This window comes from Mycetomoellerius zeteki, unplaced genomic scaffold (assembly GCF_001594055.1).
Source record: "Mycetomoellerius zeteki isolate Tzet28-1 unplaced genomic scaffold, Tzet1.0 scaffold150, whole genome shotgun sequence".
Classification (NCBI taxonomy): Eukaryota; Metazoa; Arthropoda; class Insecta; order Hymenoptera; family Formicidae; genus Mycetomoellerius; species Mycetomoellerius zeteki.
Genome location: NW_017256448.1, coordinates 239,238 through 262,704, shown reverse-complemented (window position 1 = coordinate 262,704; position 23,467 = coordinate 239,238). Strand labels below are relative to the sequence as shown.

At 30.5% G+C, this 23,467-nt stretch overlaps 2 protein-coding genes across 2 annotated transcripts; one reads left to right on the top strand and one right to left on the bottom strand.

Moving 5' to 3' along the window:
* Positions 1-1,043: 1,043 nt before the first annotated feature.
* Positions 1,044-10,639, bottom strand: Cyp301a1 (Probable cytochrome P450 301a1, mitochondrial). The gene is made up of 10 exons (XM_018444429.1): positions 10,510-10,639; positions 8,600-9,082; positions 7,282-7,398; positions 7,132-7,208; positions 5,481-5,682; positions 4,717-4,879; positions 2,391-2,560; positions 2,173-2,251; positions 1,440-1,643; positions 1,044-1,174 (listed from the first exon to the last, which is right to left on the bottom strand). The coding sequence occupies exons 1-10, from the start codon at positions 10,530-10,532 to the stop codon at positions 1,067-1,069; spliced, it is 1,626 nt and encodes a 541-aa protein (XP_018299931.1). The 5' UTR covers positions 10,533-10,639; the 3' UTR covers positions 1,044-1,066.
* Positions 10,640-14,187: 3,548 nt separating this feature from the next.
* Positions 14,188-21,836, top strand: pink (WD40 repeat domain-containing protein pink). The gene is given in 6 exon segments (XM_018444506.1): positions 14,188-14,461; positions 16,791-16,901; positions 17,019-17,252; positions 17,786-19,758; positions 20,751-20,868; positions 21,378-21,836. Coding segments are annotated over 6 exon segments (2,790 nt in total). The 5' UTR covers positions 14,188-14,362; the 3' UTR covers positions 21,633-21,836.
* Positions 21,837-23,467: the final 1,631 nt, after the last annotated feature.

The window sequence follows — 23,467 nt, the reverse complement described above, 5'->3', positions numbered from 1 at the left end:
CGAAAATCGGATGCAGTATGAATCCAGCATTTGAAGCAAGTAAAGTGCAATAAAATACTACTCAGGGTACATACCTATCATGGAACAAAATCGGAATAGATTCTGATCGGAATTATTCAATTATTCCCTAGATTTCTATTGTGTTTTCTGGGGAAAACGGAATAATTCCGATCGGAATCCGACTTTGTTCCATGATAGGTACCCTGCTCCTGTATGCGTGAAAAGTTGTAAAGTCATGTGGAAATTCATGGTTGCGTTCCGTTTCACTACACATTTTGTGTATAATTGTCTATAATTAGGGCCCTAAACTGCCCTAAGTGTCTGTAAGGATTTGACAGTGGATGTTCATATTTTTTATCTTTATTATTACATAATACTAGACTATAAATTATAAACGTTTTATCCTAATGTTCTAATCCGACATTAATATGTGACTATAATATACTACAATACAGCAATTTCAATTAGGCAGGGTTGGGTAAATTTAAATTAAAAAGATAAAAGTTAAGTTAAAAAGTTAATTAATTTTAACTTAACTTAGTTACATTTTAGACTCTTATTTTTTTAACTTAATTTAGTTACATTTTATCGGTAACTATTAACTTTTAATTTGATTTTTTTTAAGTTAATCCTCAGACACAATGCGAGATAATGAATATATAATTTAGTAATTTTATATTGTATAATCGTTACTTGTAAACAAAAATAACCAGATCTTTTAATAAATATGCTGAGAAAGGAAAAATACGAAAAATTATGTAAAATGGTCAAAATTTTTCTTTTCCTTTTTTTTGGTTGTTCGTTCGGGCCAAATTTAACTTTTAATTTTTCAATTACTTTTTTTATTAACTTAACTTTTAATTCAATTCATTTCATTATGGATTAATTTGTATTTTAATTAAATTAAATTTTCAAGGCTGTTAACTTTAACTTAACTTAGTTAAAAAAAATATTTAACTTACCCAACCCTGCAATTAGGTATTTTTTTTATTACTATTTTATTGCTATTTGTAAATTTTGAAACTTTTTTTTAATTACTTTTAATTTATTTTGTACTTGTTGGATACTATCTTTTTATTAATTTAAATTTAAGTTCTCCATCAGGCGCGTACATGAACGTGACTTTGTATTTTAACGGCTGGTGATGGTACTCTAGTTTATACGATCTCAGGAGCTGAAAATAGTATCGTTATAATATTATAATATTTGCTTGTTTTTTTTTTAATTTGGCAACACAAATTTTTATAAACTTACCTAAGTAGAACACGCAGAAGTCATGAGGATTCATCATGACCTCATTCGTCATTTATAAGTCAATTTTTAGGTATCAAATGACGTCATAATGACATTCTGTGATACCATTATGATTTAATTATGACTCCGTGTTCTACCTGGGTAACTAAAGCGATATATATATATATATATATAAAATACTGTACTTTTGCGAGGAGCACTTGCATCTCGAGATCCGCGAATCGTCTGCCCAAGCACATTCGTGCTCCGTAACCGTACGGTAACGACGCAAATGGATGCAGATTTTCGTTATCAGAGTCTTTGAGCCATCTTGAAGGCTTAAACGTTTTCGCGTCCGCAACATATTCCTCCATATTACCGGTGACAAGGGTCGGAAATACAACTTGAATCTAAAATAATTTTATTTTAGATTAGATCGCCTAACATATACTCGACGTTTGCTATAATGAATCAACCACGAATAAAATTATTTATAACATTAATATCGTAATTTTATTAAATATTGTATATACAGAAAGAATGTTTTGCTGACGTATTTAAAAAGCTAGATATAGATCTGAAATGATTTTATTGAACAATCGGAAAAATTATGTAGGACGCTCATATTATACATAGCAACGTTACAAAAAATTTTGACATTCTAGCAATCATCTTAAATATTTTAAATAATTATTATAATAGTTCAATAAAATTATTTCAGATTTATGTCTAGCTGAATTTTTAAATGCTTCAGTAAAATTATTTTGTCTATCTATAGATATAACGGAATTTTACTTATAGGGCTACAAAATTGTGTTCAAAAGAGCACCTTATTTTGATATAGAGATAATGTTTGCAAATTATTGTACATCAAGCATGATAAATTTTATAAACGATTTTCAGCGGTAGAGAGATATAAAAATAAGATGTGCTACTTACTCCTTTAGGAATTTTATAGCCACAAATGATGGTATCGTTCTGCAATGTTCTTCCATTTCCGATAACAGTGGAATATACTCTAAAATGCAACGCATATATAAGATTTATTAATTTACGAAAGTAATCAGGCCATCATTAACACATGTAAGAAATTGAATTAATTGTTTAGTAAGTTTATTATTATTAGAGTTTATTAATGACGATTAATATTATATTACCTAAATACTTCGCGGATAAAAGCTTTCATATAGATTGCTTGATCCAAATGGCTCGTTGTGAGAGAAACGGATGGATCTGGTAGTATTTGCAATAACTCTTGATGTATCTTCTCCTGTTCTTCTGGTCTAGTTGCTAATTGATATAATATCGAACACACTGCCATCGATATCTATAATAATAGAGGAGAAGGTGCTATTATGGCCAATGTATATATTATGGCCTCCCTTAATATCTCCGTTATTATAGCGAATCCTAATGATTACTTATGGAATTATTAGTTCAGTAGCTCGCCGTTACACCATGACGCTAATATTACCAATACTCAATAGCCAGCACTTATTATAACGCATTTTTACTTTCAAGTATTTCGAAACGTTTTTGAGGTACACTTTAGCATTTAATTACACTTACTTCCTCATTTTTCTTAAACTTGAGCGTATTATCACGCGAATATATGTATTTTTTAATGTATTGTATGCTATTTAACATTTTATTTGACTGTATTTTGAGTTGTGTAAATTTAAACAATAGCATGGCATTTTGCTAATGTGGCCTTCTATGGATATTGATTACTCACGACCTCTTTTTCATATTAAAATAATTATTTGATAATCGATTATAGCTTTACTGTTAATCTATAGTTTATATTAAGTGTACTATATATTTTTAGTGCTGAGATTTTTAGTACTAAACAGCTTATATGCAGAAGTTATGTGAATGTATATACATTCATTTGCATACATTTTAAAATGTTTTATTTTTTTGTTAATTTTGTAACCAAATACTGTTTTCTAAACAAAATTAATATTTTAAGGCTATTTTATGGAAGGCCACATTACCATCCATTTTTTTCTTCCAGTCATTATGCAATGTCGCCACATTTTTATTAACAGTATCCTAAGTAATAAGTATTTCGTAACTTTGAGTCCAGAATCGATTCAACAACATTTTAACGAATGTATTAATTGTCAAGTTTTAAACTTAAATATTGATTATTAATAAAGTTATTGTGTAAAATGTAACTAGGGTATCGTAATACCCACTTCTTCTCCTCTATATAATATACACGAAAATGTAATTTAAAAAAAAAATGCTTTGTTTTCCTGGACTTGTTCCTCACCCTGTATGTCTCAGAAGGGCACTCGAAATATTCACTCAGAGAAAAAAGTCGTATCAGTAACTATAAATTTGTAGTGAAATAGCGCCTCAACTATATACATATTATTAAATTCTAATAAGAATACTAGATTAAGTGAACTAAGAAAATATAGTACATTAACCATATAAACAATTTATAAATAGTTAATATTACTATATTTTCTTAGTTCACTTAATTTACTTATTGTTCTTATTAAAGCTTTATAATACATAGTTACAAATTTGTGTATGCATTTCTTATTTATTTTTGTCTTCCAAGTTTGAAACCAACGCTGCGCCTTTTATTGTAAGCTGAGTGGTTTCCTTCTTAAGAGAAACTGAACTCCGCTACGTCCCTCTGGTGACAAAGTCGCGTACTACTCGTACTGAGCGACCCTTTAAAAATTTTTGTCTAAACTAAAAAAATGTAATTGTTATATCTATTTGCATGAAGTTCAAGTAACTACTCAATGTAGTTGAGTCACTATTTCAGTACCAATTAATAGTGCATACAATTTGTTACCGTGACTATATTTTTATAATATTCAGCACTACTTTAGTTTCTATTACTTTGTAAAACTAGTTACAGGTACTTCAATTGCAAAAGTTGCCGAATTTATAGTTGCTGGAACTATTTCGTTTTCTCTGTGTTGAAGCCCAGGGATGCGAAATGGCTTAATACGGCTGAACTGAATCAAAATAATTATATTAGATATTCAAGGAAGTTGTCAAAATGTCGCAAGCTATTTGCTGCATTAGATATCATGTTTCAGCGTTCTACATAATTATTCTGATAATCCAATGTAATTATTTTCAGATCTGTACGATCTGACCTAATTTTTATATATTTCAGCAAAAATATTCTTTTTGTGTATTTTTAATTATATAATATTTTACATATTTAATTAATCCTTAAGTAGGCGAGTTAGAGCCATTTTTCTCTTCTTCTTAATCCTTTAATTAGATAGATTACTTTCAACCCGCTGAAAAGTACTATGAATAAAAGACGGATCGAACGATTCAGTATTTAGCCTCCTCAGGGGAGAAAAGCTCCAGAGCCACTTCAATCGCTGTGTGATTTTGCCAATGCGCCTACTTGAGGATTAATAGTAATTAATTATAAATTTAAAAACTAAAAGTAATACAATTTAGATTAGTAGTTATAATCTACGATATTGTGTGACTTGCCGTGTCGATGCCAACCAATATCAGATCGAGAGCAAAAATATAAGCTATCTTAGGGTCTGTCTCTTTGGCCAGAATTTGTTCTACCAGCGACAAATCGCTCTCGTCCACGGCATTCTTATTTTTAAGCCTGACTATCGCAGCATCAATGTACTTCATGCATATCCTAAAATGAAACATACATACATTGGCGACTAATATCACTAATTGTTGAGTTTCAGAAATAAATCATTACCAAACTATCTGTAATTGAATTAAGTTGAAAAAAAATTTATGTAACATTGAGCGTTTCCTTAATTATGACTACTTTTATACGACTCGATTTACTTCAAAGTTACAACATCGAGGTTACAAAACTGATCAATCATAACTTCTCTGAAGAATGAAATGACTGTGATTGGTCAGTTTCGTAACATCGATGTTATAACTTCGGCGTAAATCGAGCCGGGTAAATGTAGTCTATCATTTAATAGCTAATGACTCTAAAATGGCTTCTTTCTCTTATTTTCTACAATTTTCTATTTCGTATGTGCTAAATGATGTAACAAAATGCCGAAAGAAACAAAAAAGAATTATTTGTCTAAATTTCAAATAAAGAATTTCTTTATTTTCTAATTTTCTTTGTTTCTCGAAATCGCCTCAAAGTCATAAATTATTTTTATTAAGTCATTTCTGTCAATCGTTTTTTTTACTTTATTCTCCCTATCTATACATATCTTTTTTTTACAGGATTTTTTATCATATCTATTCATTTTCTCTAAACTTACTCGATGAAATAATTCATATTGCGTACGTAACGACTCCAGAGAGGCGTTGGGATGTATCTCCAATACGGAGCTTTAAGCTCGAGCGAAGCAACATTCCTCAGCGCGAATTTGGCAGCATCGATAATCTTTTGCGGTTCAGAATTCGACGACAATGTGTCGCCCAAGCATCCGAGTCTAACATCGAGTGCCACACGTCCAATACCTATTCGATTGACATAAATACATAATTCATAGTACATACATAGTACATCGTCATTCTATGTTCCAATAGTCACAATAGTGAAAACGAAAACGATATGGATTTTCTTTCCGGAAAGAATGTCAACAATAATAGTAGTTTCTCTTCCTTTCTATCTTTCTCTCTGTGAAATAAATTGCGTTCTTATATGTAAAATGTTAGAGGTCTTGTTAAATGTTATTAGTTGTAGCTAAATATATACTTACGCGTATTATATGAAAAAAATAAAAACTAATAAAAATCAAATTATATTTTGCCATATGTATAATTTAGAAAATTCTAATATAAATATAATGTAAAAAAGGAATTTTTAATGTTCCATTTACATTAATTTTAAAGTAGTTTTCTTTTCCAATTATTTCCTTAAGTAATTCCATAAATAATTATTAGAATAATATTAATTAATATTATAAATATAATAGTAATAAGGCTCAATAAATTCAAAAAATAAAAAAGGAAATAAGGCTACGAGCCAAAGGTTAATCGTTATGATTTAAATTATTAGTAAAATAAATATGTCATTAGAATATAAAAACTTTAATGCCGGCTATAAACAATAAATGACAAAATAAAGACAAACGTTTCGATCCCTATCGGATCATTATCAATGTTAAAATGAACAATACAATAATAAAATTAAAAATAAAATTAAAAAAATATACTTCGCTCTCCTCTCGAAGTATTAACATTTTCGCTAACATTCGAAGCAAATAAGGTATCTTACATGTGGATCTTAATAAACAGTCTATCATTAGAATAATGCGAAGAGAGTGAAAAATCGTATCATTATTCGTTTGTGTACAGAGACAATATTTATTTATAGAGACAATATTTTCGTTTGTGTACACAGACGAATCATCGTACCTTATTTGCTTCGAATGTTAGCGAAAATGTTAACACTGCGAGAGGAGAGCGAAGTATATTTTTTAAATTTAATTTTTAATTTTATTACTGTATTGTTCATTTTAACATTGTTAATGATCCGATAGGGATCGAAACATTTGTCTTTATTTTGTCATTTATTGTTTATAGCCGGCATTAAAGTTTTTATATTCTAATGACATATTTATTTTACTAATAATTTAAATCATAACGATTAACCTTTGGCTCGTAGCCCTATTTCCTTTTTTATTTTTTGAATTAATATTATGATTTAGTTTCTACTTTTATAAAACTTAAAATATTTTTTTAATATGAAACAATTGTATCTAGAAAATAAAAATGAAAAGGTTAATGTTTCATAGATAAAAATATTAAATATTAAAAATGTGTAAGTTACATAAAATATCTTAAATACAATGTATGAAGTGGTCGTTATTAGAGTGTAAAGAGAGAAAGAGTTTTGCGCAATTAACGTGTTAATACTTTACATAAGATGAGCGAATAATATAATTTACGTAAGATAGAACTAACATTCCAAAGCCCATTTATGTATCTCGTTATCGAAATCGCCAGGCAACTCGTCGTCGTCTCCTTTAATCTTTTCGATTCTACAATAAGAGATATCGCAATAATCATCAATATATACATGTATATTAAATTTATTCCTTACTCTTTTTTTACCTCTTTATAAAATCTTCCGTAACTATTTCGATCGGTGTTATATATTTTCGTATAGCTTTCGGCTGGAGAATAGGTTTTTGGACGCGCGTACGAAATTCTTTCCAAGATTCACCATGTCTAGTGAGAGAAATCAAATTAATGTGTGATGAGTTCATAATAAACGATCGAAGCAAATTATAAAACTATTCTTTTCGATCGTGTGAATCTTTTCATTGAGATACTATTGGCATAATAAAAAATCGAGGTACATCAAAGCCATATATATAAAACTCGAAAATTCCACCATACTCTATATATATAATATAATTTATCTATATAATTTAAGAGTAAATTATATACAAGATTCACTAATAATATATATTAAAGACCTTCATATCACTAATAATATATATTACTGGTCGAAGCTAGATCTTTAATTGCTTCTTTTTAAATAATTCAAATTGTGAATTATATATATATACTATATATGTACTTGCATATATACCATATTTGTAGTCATATTCACTACGCGCTGAAATTTTTCCGGACTTTACAAACGCAGCTAAACTACTGAAATAATATCACAAATTAAATTTTGATGCTCAATAAACAATTATTGTAGAGATTTTAATCTAATAGAATCTATAAATAAATTTTTTAATTATTGCGAAACATATTACCTCAGCCGGGAGTCGAACCCGGATCTCTTACATTTCGTATGAGCGTCCTTACCCAGTTAGACTACCGAGGCGACAAAAAAATTTATTTATATACAAGATATTTCATAACATATGTGGGTATTACTTTAGAAATGAATTTAGGACATAAGAAAAACCAAAGGGTTTATATCAACATTTTATTTGATCTTATTTCCGAGTTACAAACATTTCCGAAACGCGGAAATTAAATGTAAGCTCATCATGAAACTTTTAATCAAATTGAAATAATAATGCGTAACTCGCAAAGCTTTTTGCGAGGAAAAAGATAACTTCTTCGATATTGGCGTAACGAATATGACTTTTGATATGATAGTAAAATAAAGAACAAAATAGTTTATTATATAATTATTACTCGTTAATTTGACCGTTTTTATTATTATATTCTGTTATTAGTAATACGAGCATATTTGTTAATTATTTAATTTTTTAATAAGAACTATTGATAATTAAAATTAATTACTTTTATTGCTACAAATTTCTAAAAATATTATAAAAAAAAAATAAAAAATTTTTTTAAATAAAAAATTATATCTTAAGAAAAGTCTTCCATTTGTTTTATACTTATTCTATGTTTAATAAATTGAAGTGAAACTATTCATCGACAATTATTGTTCACCTACACTCCTACAACTCCTGGTAGTTCGCCAAAAAAGTCCTTGCGTACAACACTCTTATAGTGCACCAGGCAAGGCATGGACGGTCTGAAGGGCGTAGGGCCCTCTTGCCGATACACCTTTTCGATCTCGTCGGCGTCGTAGACAAAAAGCAGATCGGGGCGGCCTATCAGACCACTTAGCCGCACTATTTTGCCGTACTCGTCGTAGAATATCTGCGAGATTTTTGCGACGTCCGAGATTTGATACTGGCCAATCAGCGGCAATAGCCGCCAGGCATTACCTAAGATTGGGATCGATCGCGGACCCGGTACTTCGTCGTATGGTTTAACAGACAAGGACGCTAGTCCCGAGGATGACGAAGCATGAGGACATGCGGATGTGATCGTATCATTGCAGAAAGTCCGAAGGACGATCCTCTGAAGAAAAGACTCGCAAGATTGCGACAAGCGATGTCGCGTCTCGCAATTTCGTAGTAACGATTTCACTCTGTAATCCCATTACCACCTTCCTTTAATCCTCCAGAGTATACAATATTTCTATCAATAAAATAAAATCGCGCATCGAAATATCAGTGAAAAAATGTAAATTATAACATTTTTTATTCGCAAAAAAATATTTAATTGTTATTATGAATAATTATATTATTATACCATTTCATTTATAGTTAATTGTTCGTTTTATTTTATACTACGCTTTTGCGTGTAGACGAGCTGCAGCTGTTACCATCATTATACCATCACTGTACGTAATGGCTGCGTTCAGCAGAACGTTTTTACAACCGTTGGAAGTTTCTTTCGCGCTAATTGAATCATACTTTTAGATTTAGTTTAGAAGAATGATCCTATCTCAGCAGACAATCATAAAACGATTGCAAAACTGTTGAATATGCTGAACGCAGCCAATGCCGCAATCTTTCCCAAATGCGTAAACTTTTTTTGCTCACACAAAACTTACTTTCACTGACCCAAGTAGTAATCATGCAACTTTTCCCGAAAACATGAAAAGTGAAAATTTTTATATGTGTGATACGTACATACATACATAAAAATTTCACTTTTCACGTTTCCATTTTAGGGAAACAGTTACATGGTCGCTACTCGATCGTAGCATAATAATTTAAGTACATTTCACTTTTTCTTTTTCTTAGCGAAAATCAACTTTGCTACAAGAAAGAGTAAGAGATCGAGAAGAAATTTATTGTTATTATAAAAGTGATATATTGATAAATAAATATCTCATAAATGTTTTGATTAAGACATATATTTACTCTTTAAAGGATAAATTTATGTATGTTTAAAAAACAATGTCCACTAAAAAGAACCAATACAATTATACAAAAGTATGCACGTGATGGATGACCCAAAAAGTTACAACAAGAAAGCATAAATATTTGGACGTTTACCTCAAATATCAGCTGCAGTAGGTGACTTATAAATTTTATTCGAAAATATTTCATTTCTAAAGATTTAATTAAAATTTAAATTATCATACATTAAAGGAAATTAAAGATATACATTAAATGTATATGTATGTAGAGACGAGATTAAATTAAACAACGCGCAAAAAGATTTTCTTTAGATCGCTCGCTCAGAGAATAATCTGATTTACCTGTTATTATCATTTCATAATAATTTAAAAGATTATTTATCAATTGTGCTAAGATAATCTAATTAAGATAAGCTAATTAAATCTCTTACGTATTGTAATATATAAAGTACAATTGATTTAAGACAATTTTAGAAAGCTGTTCGAACTTTCTCAGCAGGCACTCTTTCACGCATTGAAATCACTGCGTCCGAAAAGGAAACGGTCTTTTTTCACTATTAACGAATTTCGTAGAACATCTGCGATTACATTCCAATAATATTATCGCAATTGATTGTAATTAATACCCATATTTTTTATGAACGTACCTTGTTATATTTAAAAACAACATTGTTCAAAATCCGTTCTTTACAGAGCGACTCTAAAATTTTCGATGATCCACTCATTCACGCGCACACAATATCGTGACAAAGACGATGAATGGAAGACTTGGTAACGTTATACTTCACAAATGCACCGTTACGGTTGAAAACCATGAGCACCGTGAGCGAAGAAGGTTGCGGGGAAGCAATCTGCGAATGACCCCCACTGAAGAAGGCTCCCCCTCTAGAGGAGAGAGCATAAAATGACCCGAATCTTAAACGAATTTAAGTTTAACTCACAACCTATTTCAGCAATCTATTCAATTGGGCCTAACTGAATTGTCATACTAATTTTCTCTCAACATTCCTTTTTAAATCAAAAAGAAACTATTGGTATATTAATAGAAAAAAATCAGTTATATTATATCTTATTATTTGAAACATATTATCTTTGTCAAGTTATTAACGCATGTGATGTACAATATTATATCAATTATATCTTAATTGATCTTAAAAAAAAATAGTTATAATAAAAAATACATAATTAATATAATATGTGTAAATATTTGTAAATAATTAAAATATCTTTTAACTACAAAATGTAATCATAAATAAAGTTCAAAATGAAACTGAAAAGAAAAGTAAAATATGACCACGATAAAATACGTGTTTGTAATTATAAAAATAATTGAAGTAAAAGAATGTGTTATAAAAAGTTGAAATTTGTAGCTTATTTCATGTACTATTAATGTAAATTATAATAATCCAAAATTTTAAGAAAATTTTAAAGTCTTTCATAGCGATGATAGTTTTATTTTACAATAAAATTCAACTTATGCCTATCTTAACAGTTTAAGTCGCTTGTATGTTGGAAATTTTTAATTTGTAAAAGAAGTACTGTTTCATCTGATAAATATTTTTAAGTAATAAAACAAGGTACTATCAAGCAACGCGGTAGCGTCGCAACGCCAATTATTAGGTCAATCGAAAAGTTCCGTCCATCTAGCGGTGAGTATCTATAGCTAGAACTGTCGATAATTCTAATGTCTAAACCAAGCTTAATTTTTTAGTTTTACCATCTGTCAATAAAATTCAGTATAGATGCAAAAGTATACGTTTGTATTAATGGCTACGTTTACACCGTGCATTTAGGCCGCGGCCTATACAATAGATGTTCTTGTTTATCTTGTAGGTTAAACAAAGACACTTATCGTATAGGTGTCTTTGTTTAATATACAGGATAAACAAAGACACCTATCGTATAGGTCGCGGACTAAGCATATGGTGTAAACGTAGCCAATAACATTGCTTTTTACTGCATCGAAAATGTCGACATTTGAGCCAAATAATAGCGTCGACATTTGCGCGAAGTATTAATCTTTTGCTTCAAATGAAAGAAAACTGCAGCTGAAGCTCATCGAATGCTTGTAGAAGTTTATGGTGATAGTGCTCCTTCCGATAAAACATGCAGAGAATGATTTCGACGCTTTAAAAGTGGTGATTTTGATGTGGAGGACAAAGAGCGTTCTGGACGACCAAGAGCATTTGAAGACGAAGAATTGCAGGCATTAGTGGATGAAGACCCATGTCAAACGCAAAAACAACTTGCAGAAGCATTAAATTGTGCTCAATCTGTTATTTCCGATCGTTTGAAAGCCTTGGGAAAGGTCTACAAGGAAGAAAAATGGGAACATAAAAATATAAAACGGACTGCTTGACGTGTGAACGTCATTGCGTACATGTTCGTGCCGTTGACAAATTCGTGATGCTATCACTAGCTTTATCTGAAGTTTTGACATCAACAAACGTTAGATTAAAATTTAGTTAAAAGTTAGATAAAATGAGCGACTCCGGGCGACGCCGGGACAATACATTGAACAATACATTTTCAACAATTCTAAAATTATAAGTAACAAAGTGTTTTGTGAAATATTATATATTTTTGTTCTAAAAAATACGTTGATCTTTAGTATGTAAAAAGTGAAAAAGTGAATATAGATTATGAAGGATTTTTGAGAACTGAAACTTTAAGGGGATGCTAAAGTTGTTCTACTTTACCATCATTTCCATTCGGTGAAATATCTCCGAATTGAATTGACGGATTGCAAAATTGTTTTTACAGAATTAAAGTACGCACAAACAGGACCTCAGCTGTATCGGATTTTATGAGAAAATCGAAAAAAAGTTTAAAAATTCGCTTACTTTTAGCTCGTATACAGCTGACACGTCAGGTCTATATTTGCTTCATACAATAGTTTTATAGTTTATATCTTCAAAATAAGCATACGGCTGAAGTCACATTATTGTAACGAACGATACCGAGTTTGTAGAACTAAGATTGAAAGTTTAGAAGAATAGCTTTTTCACCGAATGGAAAATACGTGTATACGGATGCTTTGCGAAGACTGGGACTGTCAACAGAGCCGAAATTCCGTGTAGTAATAGTTGCGCGGTCTTGCGATAGATGGTGCTGGCATATGTTAGATAAGGATAGATGTATGCGTTTAAGTGAGATAGAACGATATATAATATAATGTAAGAAATGAATCAAAGATGTCACTATTATCGAATTTGGAATTAAAAAAGTCTGCACTATCGACCTCGATCAAGTTCGGTAATCAGTTTAGGATCAACAAAAGTTATTTCTATGTGGAGCGAGTTTATAAAAAAGACAAAACAAAATCGAACTTTTGACAAAGAATTGAGAAAATGTAGCTAAATACTTTTTATCTAGTAGAAACTCAATTAAAGTAAATAATATAAAAAATTTTTCAAGAAAACAAAATACATATTAGACATCAATTAAGGATGTATCGGATGAGATATTTCAAAATGATAATAAAGTTATAAAAAAAATACAGATTATTCTAAATCGCATTTAAAAGTAAAGGTTTACTGTCTAGATAATAAGTTCTTTTAATAAATAGTATTTTTTAAATCTTGTGCTTTTATAAAAATGTATGGAATTGCATCATAAAATAAATGATAAAAATCTCAATTTTTTATTATAAGTACTTTATGTACTTTATAAGTATTTTATGTATTTTATGGGATATTCAGTCAAACATTTAATATAATAATAAGAAAACAATAAATTATATAAGAAAATTACAACTTAATTATATGAGAAAATTACATATATAAGAAAATTCATGCGTTTTTAATTAATTAGAGCAGACTAATAGAGTATATGCAGATATACATTTTGAATCACAAAATATTTTTTGCTAATAATATAAATTTTACGTACTTGTTTTTGTGTTTTTAATATTATACAATATGTGTTTACGATAATATAATAAATTAATATTATGAATTAACATTAATTAATAATTAATATTGAGATTAATTTATTATATAATGTTATTATATAATGTATTATATATTTCATACATACCATTTTTTATTTTATTTTAACATTGACATTTTTTGTAAAAAAAATTTTTTTCGTTAAAATGTAAATTTCTGCATTCTTTTTCGGGAATTATTTTGGCACATTTTAATTTCACTCGTACTCATTTTCGCGATATGTCACTTATTCAAAATTACCGCGATGCAAATGTTTAAAATGCCTCATCTGGTTGTGCGCAGAACGGTATGAAATTCGTCTCGAAAACGAGCATATAGTATATGTGAAATTGTGAACTCTAGCGACGTAGCGACACATGAAAAGGTACCTTAAACCTCGTATCTACGAACAATAACGTGCTCTGGTCGTATTGACCTCCGATCCACTATTCCACTCCGATCAGTATAAAGGAAGCAAGTGAAATTGAAAGGTGGAAGAGGCTTTCAGAGTCAAAGGCCCTGAATCGGAGCAGAGCTCGGAGCTGCTTGGAACCGTAAAAGATGCTGGACGATGTATCCCGTTGCTCCGGATCTTTCTTACGTCTTATCGGAACGTGAGGATATCAATTCGGTCCTGTACAAACCGATTAATTCGACGCAGCGAATAAAGGTACAATGTGACAGATCACATGGAAAGATATTAGCATTTTTTCGCATGTAATATACCAAAACGTAAGGTTAACCCAAACGGTACGGTAGGCGTACAATGTATCTGTCATTCTTATCATATAATATCACACAACTTGCCTCAAGTCGGTCAACTTTTATTAAAAAATAATAGAGATAGTTCTGATAACATCTTTCTAATGAATGATTTCTAATAAACACCTTTCTAATGAAAAACAAAATGATGATTATAAGTGCTTAAAACGCGTGACTGAACGCAGCTTTAGTCGTATATATGATTGGTGCTTTACAGAAAGAGACAGTATAACAGTAGGTTTGTTCGCGTTGCTTGAAATCCCTAAAAGTTTTTGCACTTAAAGAGATGAATATATATTCGGATATTGAAAAGAGAGAAAGCGAAGATGCTGAGTATAAAAAATGTATGTACACAACGCGAACAGACCTAGTGATTAGAGTACCTATAATGGCTGCGTTCAGCAGACTCAACAGTTTTGCAACCGTTTTATGATTGTCTACTGAGATAGGACCATTCTTCTAGATCTAAAAGTATGATCCAATTAGCGCGAAGGAAACTTACAACAGTTGCAAAACAAACGTTCTGCTGAACGCACCCAATGAGTATTACGGTCAACAGAGCGTGAATGATGCAAAACCGGAAACGCATCAAAAAGCGCGCGCATTTTCAAATGCGCTCTGAAGTGTAAAACTGATATTGTACGTGTAACAATGATTTTATAATGTCACCGACGAGATACTATTAAAGACCGTCAACCCTGGGCAAATTTTCGACGGTACAAAAAGGACCCCAAGGGCCCGGAGATAATCGAAGAACGCTGACATTATCGACAATTGATATAAATTTGCTATTATTAACATAAATATTTGACTAATACATTATTAAATTCATGATATTTTATTACATAAATGCTCTATAAATAAATATGCATATTTGTAAAGCTATAATATCCTATATATTGCCGAAAAATTACAATTTTTTTCTCTGCAGTTATTATCTCTGTTGATAATCGAACTTTGACGATAACACTGAAATCACAATTTTAAAGAAAAATCGAGTATTATTGAGTTTTAAATGCACGTACACCGATAAACACGTCTACTAAACTAATAAATCATAAAATTAGTACAATATTCTCAGTTTTTTTACTCTTAATCACTTCAATATTAACAAGGACGCGAATTCCCATAAGGATGTCAGTCTTTAATAATATCTCGTCGGTGATAATGTCTAAATTATAGGAGGGGAACAAAACAGAGATAAATATAAATGGCATTGATAGCTACAATGTATCAACAAACAACTAGGTTAAGTTATAACTACACAAGAAAATCACGTTTTCATCTCATTAAAAGAATATATAATTACAATGTAATTTTTGCCATTTACCTCTTCTTCTTCTTCTTAATTTATTATAAGTGGCACTCGCTTAAAATGCCTCGATTAAATAGCAGCCAGCAAACAGAGCTGCTCACCTTTTACATAAATAATTTGCTCGAAACCAGGAAGTCCAAATCATACGAAACAGTGTAAATAGTGTACATATAAATGATACACACACATAGTACACATGGGCATGTAACTTCCGCTTTTGCCACAATTTGGTGGACCAATCATCGATCATTTTGCCCTGTTGGCCGTACTCTTATTATAGATACTCTAACAGTGATCATTTCATCTTTATTTAACATTGGCAAACCACAAGGATGTAATGATTCATTATGTTATACTACTTATAGGTCTGTTTTCTGTGTCTGAACTAATATATACTTGGAACTTAAATTATATATGATATGTGATAAATTATATATTTTTAATATTTGGCGAAAGCAAGAGAGAGAATTCTAGTGCAGTCTAGTGTAGGAATAAAAAACAGACCTGCTGTGAGTACAACCTACTTAACGCTACAAATGCTTCGTTGATCAATTAGAAAAAAGAATTTTGCGAATTGACTAATTAGAAAAAAGAATTTTGCGAATCGACCAATTGAAGGCGTTCTCCAGGAACACAGTGTAATAAAATAAATCATTTCATTCTTGTTTAACGTTGACAAACAATAAGGATGTAATAATTCAATGTGTTATACTGTGTCCTTGTTGAAAAATGCCCATAAGTTATTATTATTTATTGTTATCATTCATAAAACTATTATGTAACTTTTTACTTTCAGTTGTAGCAACAAATATTCTCTCTATCAATAAGATAGATGAAATGCCAAAATCTGTTTTATCCTTTTTGATTTTATAATGTTAGTTTAAATATATGTAATAATATCTTAAATTATATAAAATTACAGTACACATGTTTCAACGCTTCACCAAGTTATATTATATTAGGCTCAAGCAGTGGCAGCGTTTACTTGTTTTCAAGAGAGCCATGTTTATTTCTTCAAATAATACCTCTCTCGGTAAATGATGTTTTAGTATAAGTTTAAGTCAATGTTGATTATCAAATAGATGATATATTGTGATTATTGAATGTGCATATATATAATTGATTTAATATTATTTTTATTTTCTATTAGGAAGGTGTGGTTTCGCGTGTAGCGATATCACCTGATGAAAAGACTGTAGCCTTAGCAACAACTCGCGGTACTGTCTGTCTAGTGTCTCTGAAATCTACTCCACAATTGATATCAGTATCAACGGAGCATATATATAAACAAATCACTTGTATCTGTTGGAATAATAATAGTACTGAGTTATATGTAGGAGATGCAATTGGCAGGATTTCTGTTATGGTGTTATCCATATTTACGGTAAGTTTATAACGCAACAAATTGAATTAACAAGATTAATATTTATTCCAATTAAACAGTTAAATATAATAGACTGAAATTAAAATAATTATATACATATAATATAATAATGCATAAAATTACATACATATAATATAATAATGCATATTCTTTCAATAAAGAGAGTTATTCTGTAATTGGTAGTTCAATCCCCTGATAAGGGGATGATTCTGACATGAAAAAATAAGTCGAAAACGTAAAATAAAGTTTTTTTCATTTTTATGAAAATACTTGTGACAGCTTAAACGAATTTTTATCATCATAGAAGTCGGATTTTATTTATTGTTTACAGATTTAAGATTATTTACTTGAAATTCATAATTAAAAAATTTTATGTGCCTTTGAAGTTAAACTTAATGGTGAAGGAATATATATATAATTTAATTTATACATTTATATAATATTATATCTATGTATATTTTGTATTTATATATTATATTTATATATCAATCAATATATATTATTCATTGATCTATCTTCTTTTTTACAATCAGGTCAATGGAATGTTTCAAACTCCAGTATACACACTGATGAATCTGGATTCTAGCATCGTACAATTAAACTTCCATTCGCCTCTGTTATTGGTTTCCACGTTAGCACGTAGTTATGTCTGCGACACAATGCAAGAGCAATACAAGCAGATTGGCAATAAGCCGCGGAACGGCGAGTTCGGCGCATGTTTTTACACGCACGAGAATAACACTTTGAAAGCACAGAGGGAAGAAAGGAACACCAACAACATACGGGGCGCATTCAATTTGATCTCCAATAACGATATCAATATTCTAGGCGAGAATCATTCAAAGATATTTTGCGCTCGACCTGGTTCGAGATTGTGGGAGGTGTCGGCCGATGGAATCGTTGTGAAGACGCATCAGTTCAAAGAGGCTTTGGCAATTCCTCCGACAGCAATACTTCGATCAAATAGTACCTTAGAATCTAGTCAGAAGAAGGAGACGGAGTGCGAATGGCCGCCGCAGTCTGTCAACTTCTCGCACTTGTTCGTACTCGCGCACAAGTATTTATTTTCCTATACGACTAGTGGCCTATATGTTATCGATCCGACGAATGCAAGCATGCTGTTGTGGAGCAACGAGTACACGAACATCAGCATGACGGCGATCGTGGACAATCAGATCTACTTGATGACCTGTGATAGCAAATTTCATTGTATAGCGTTATCGTCACTCGACAGTCTAATACTATGGCTGTATTGTCGCGAGCGATACAGCGAGTGTTTAAACGTGTGTTTTGTATATAAGTCGCAATTATTGAAAACAATCGGTAGTAAAGAAATTTTTGAATTGTTCAAAGTAGAAAATCTGCCGCAAGATGAGAAAGAGCTGCTGCGACCATTAATAACGCTTCTGCAAGCTAGTGATAATAATAGACCGACTAAATTAAACTCCGGGATCGTAGTTGTACACTCTGAAAACAATAGGTTCATTAATGAAAAAACTTACGGCTGTGAAATGACGCCTTCATCGCAGTCTCCCGAAATCTCCAGCGATGATTCGTTTGAAATGCAAATAGAATCTGGAAAAGATCGGAAAGAAAATCTCGCTCAAGAAAATATCCTCGGAACTGTTTCAGGGAACATATTTGATTCAGATTATAATGGAGAAATGTTAGATATTAAAGAGGATAGTCATCAGAAGCCGGATTTTCAAGAAAATATTACTCATAGGATTCAATCCGATTTGCACTCGATTTACGAGCTGGCGAACAGCTTCAGACCTAATATGTTGGAGAAAGAAATTGAGGAAATTATTTTGGAGACAGATAAAAAGATGAGAACTATCAAAGATTCCTATCGAGACTCGCCTGGGCTTCAGAGTTTTATCTACGAAGTTACTCGCGCTGCGGAATTGCATTATTATAATATGTTTCTGGAAAATGCCTCCATGCAATTGATCGACTCCAGCAGCAATAATTACATCGTGCGGCATTTCGTAAGAGCCTTCATCGAAATCAACGCGCCGGCTTACTTCAGGTGCAGTTGTGGTTACCCTTACCCGATGGATAAGACCGTAGAGCCGAAGTTTCTGGCGGTTGGCGAATCATTGTTTAAGAGATATGCGGACGATCTGCCGTAAGAGTGTAGCAATATTTGTGACAAGGTACCTTATATGTGGCGTGTGTATCTGCCCATCCGTATCGAACAACATAGTGCGCTGGACGATTTGTTGAGACAATGTCTTCAGACCAGAGACAATGTCGTGTTATCGTTTCTTCTGCCGGCGCTAAATGAGCAACAGTGGAATTGCGTAGGTACGTGTCTGAGCGAGATCGAAGACAGTACTTGCCTCTTTTGCGCAACACCTTTGGCAAAGAAATCCAATTATGACGTACTGATAGATTGGAGTGGGATTGTCAGAGAAATTATGAAAAGAGAGGGACCAGATGAGGCCATGGCATTTCTGATTAAGCTGGAGGATACGATACCGGACATTGATTTAGACAAAAGGTACTAAAAAATTATCAAGTGTTGAGCGAAGGAAAGAGAATATCTATATTCTTTTCTTCACAGAGTAATGTGATAACAGCATGATGTATGTGTAAACAGACAACGTTAACAAAATTTTATTATATAATGTATATATATATGTATATATACATACATGTATAGGGTATTCCAGGATGTGTATATCCCAGGACCTTATTTTCAGCCAATTTCTGGAAATCACGAGATTTTAGAGAAAAATATTTCAGACAAAAGATGTGAGGTTCTAAGGAAGGGACATAAGAAAGTACCATTGATGTAGAGAGAGCGCCGCTAAGCCGCCGGTTAGATCAAAGTCACTTTGAATTTAAAAAAAAACCCCATTTTTCATTGCATATTCTTGTAGTTTATTTCGAGAGCTCTTCTGATAGATTGGATGATTCTAATATAAATTATTAAATCTAATACGCCCTTACCTTGACAATGTCATCCAAGGTCAAACTAAAAAATGGTGATATGGTACCATCTTATGTCCCTCTTGAAATCACAAGACTTTTGTCCTGAATATTTTTTTATTTAACGCAGCGTTTCTGAGATATTTAATAGATCCTTTAAAATGGAACATTCTGTATATATGTATCTAAAAAATCATTTTGTTGGTTTAGTATTATGGAAGAATATTAATTTGTTTGTAAATAATTTTTTATTATATTAAAAGAAAAAATTTCCATGAAAAAGAAGCATAACATTCGATATTTTTTTTATTATTAATAGAACTTCTATTGTCATTGAAATATTAATATAAAATTATTAGTATCTTTGGTCTGTTGCGCAAAACTTTTAACTATTATATAAATAAATAAAATGATAAAATTAAATTTATACCAAAATAAAATTTATACATAAACGATTTAATCAAAGTAATATACAATTATAATCACAAGCACCCTGTAAAAAAATTAAATTAATTTCTAAAAATAATGTAATAATATATTAATATATTATTTTTATTATAGTATATTCCAGTCGATCGTGTTTACAAAAATGCTGCATCGCCGAGGTCTGAAGAAATCGATTGATTTCAGTAAAACTAACCAATTATCATCGAAATTTGGTACAATTTGCTCACCACAGGTAATTTCATCGCCATCTCTATCATAAAATAACGAAATATCCAAACATCAATCTAAAGGTCAAAATGTCAGATTTTTGTTTTCTAGATATATATAGTAAATCACACACAATTCGATTATCTTAATTTCCCTCCTTCAAAATTTTCTTGTTACAAAGAGATTGCTAATAAAAAACGCGCTATAATAATTCCATTGATTTTTTTTTAATCGAATAATTTCATACAAAAGAAATTAAGATCTCTGCAACTAAACTCCTGTAAGAAATGTTAACAATTAAAATAGTCAAGTTATATGATTCTTTAATTTAAACATCTTTTTTCTCCCCTCAAAGAGGTCAATCATGTAACTTTTTCCATAAGATAGAAACGTGAAAAGTGATGTTTTTACTATAAAAATTTTCACTTTTTACGTCGATACCTAGAATGTGAATATAGAGAGGTAGAAAAATTTTTTAAGACGAACAGTATTAAATGATTAGTTATTAATAATATTATTTTCGTTGTGTCACAGATACGTGATCAGTTGACGAAAGTTCTCGAGAAAGATTTAAGACGATCGATAGATAAAAACGTGTTTGGGACAGGCGCTCATCATTGGGGTATGCGTCATCAGATTAAATCATTGACGTGCCCATGCTGTACGTTGTCTTTACAGACGCCAATTTTACTAGGTAACAATGGAGTCGCGATCTTTCGTTGCGGCCACGCCTATCACGTAAATTGTATGATAGAGAGAAAGCTCACCAGATGTAATCTTCATCAGTAAATGTTCTAAATAAGAATTAAATGAAGAAGTTACATGTACCGTATACACATTTCTCTTGAAATAAAGCTCTCTTCGGACGTACTTGAATTTATTATTTATTACCTATCTAATAAAGATCTTTTTCTATCGTCACAAATGTGTGAATTTATTATCTCAGTACATTCGTTATCACAGTTGTAAGTTGAATAATACAGAAGACCATCATAAATTAGAAGGCAGAACGAAATCGCTATATAATACAAACATTATCGTGTCATCTCTATAGAGCATACATTTTTCAAATTTACTGTTTTTGTTCAAAATGTATCACTTTTATAAGATCATTATGAGATAATTATAATGTTATCGTTAATCACAACAATAATTCATTGATTCTTATACAGAGTTTTAGACATGCGTGTATAGTAAATAAAATATTCTCGCACGCCGCTTATCGAGTTTTTCTTTTTGCAAGAAATGAGGAAAAGAATAAATATATATCTAGATTTACATTAGTCATCTCATCACTTACCTTATTTGACGTTAAATACACTATAATTACACGTGTATAACGTGTAAATGTAATTTCATATGTGGCTATATTATACATATTTGGCATTTATAATTCTTGTTATGGTTTTGCAAATTATTCTTTAGGAAAGTAAAAACTCAAAATCTAGATCATTTGTGAGATAAGATACATTAAACTGAGATTTAACATAATGCATATGCTAACATTATTGTAATACATGTTGTACATACTTTCACAGTATTAGATTTGTAAGCTCACAGCAAGATCTCTATGTAAATACTTAAATATCGATTGTATGTATATCCTTATGAATAAATAAATCCATATAAAAATCGTTTACAAAAATCTAGACGATTCTGTCATTATTTTTATAAACACGTGTAATCGTAATGCATAGCACCGAACTTTTTTTTTAGAAAAGCAAAAACTATTCTATGGAATTGTTAAGTTCAGAAAAATATTTACTAATAAAAAAACTTTCGCATAAATGTATATCGGTGTATATCACAGTTCAAATAACAATAAAATGTATAAAATTTTACTTTGTGATTTTCTATAATAATGTGACTAGATAATCTTTGTTATAACTAGCTTTTTACAAAATGTATCTATATATTTTGTACATGATTATTTAAAAAAGTATAAAAAAGTTAACAGATACAGATATTAAATTTTTAAATTCCCTACAATATATCTGTATACAGAATATTTAGCTATGGCATAACATGGTTTTGAACATTATGAATTTTTGAGCAAAATATTGAGTTATTGAATACACTAAGTTTCATAAACGGACGTTTTATCTTCTTTCTTAATGAATATCGTAAAAGTGCCATAACTTTAAGTGTCAAACTTGCATTAAAAGTAAGTGTTTATCTTTGCATAATCCGAATAAAATACTTCATTACAAAAAATCGCACATTAATATATTACTATTTCTTGTATGTTTCTTATAAATTTTATAATATAATAATTGGAAGCAAAAAATTTCTCTTCGGATAGAAAATTTGTTAGTTTTATGCTTCCATTCTTGCAGACTCGCAACGCTTAACATTTTTAATATTAATCAAATACTGAAATTTTCATAAAATGAAGCATCATGCTTTGAGTATTGATGGAGGAGAAAACGTTGACAAGTATTTCTAATGAAGCCCATTTTAGATGATCCATAATTCAGGATGAAGTCTTACTTATACATTATTTTAACTATATCATGTAATACACGGAAATAATTAAAGAACCTCAGAAACACACACACATAAAATGTGTGTGTATATTAAAATATATTTTAAAATATGGATAAATAATAAATAAATTATATATA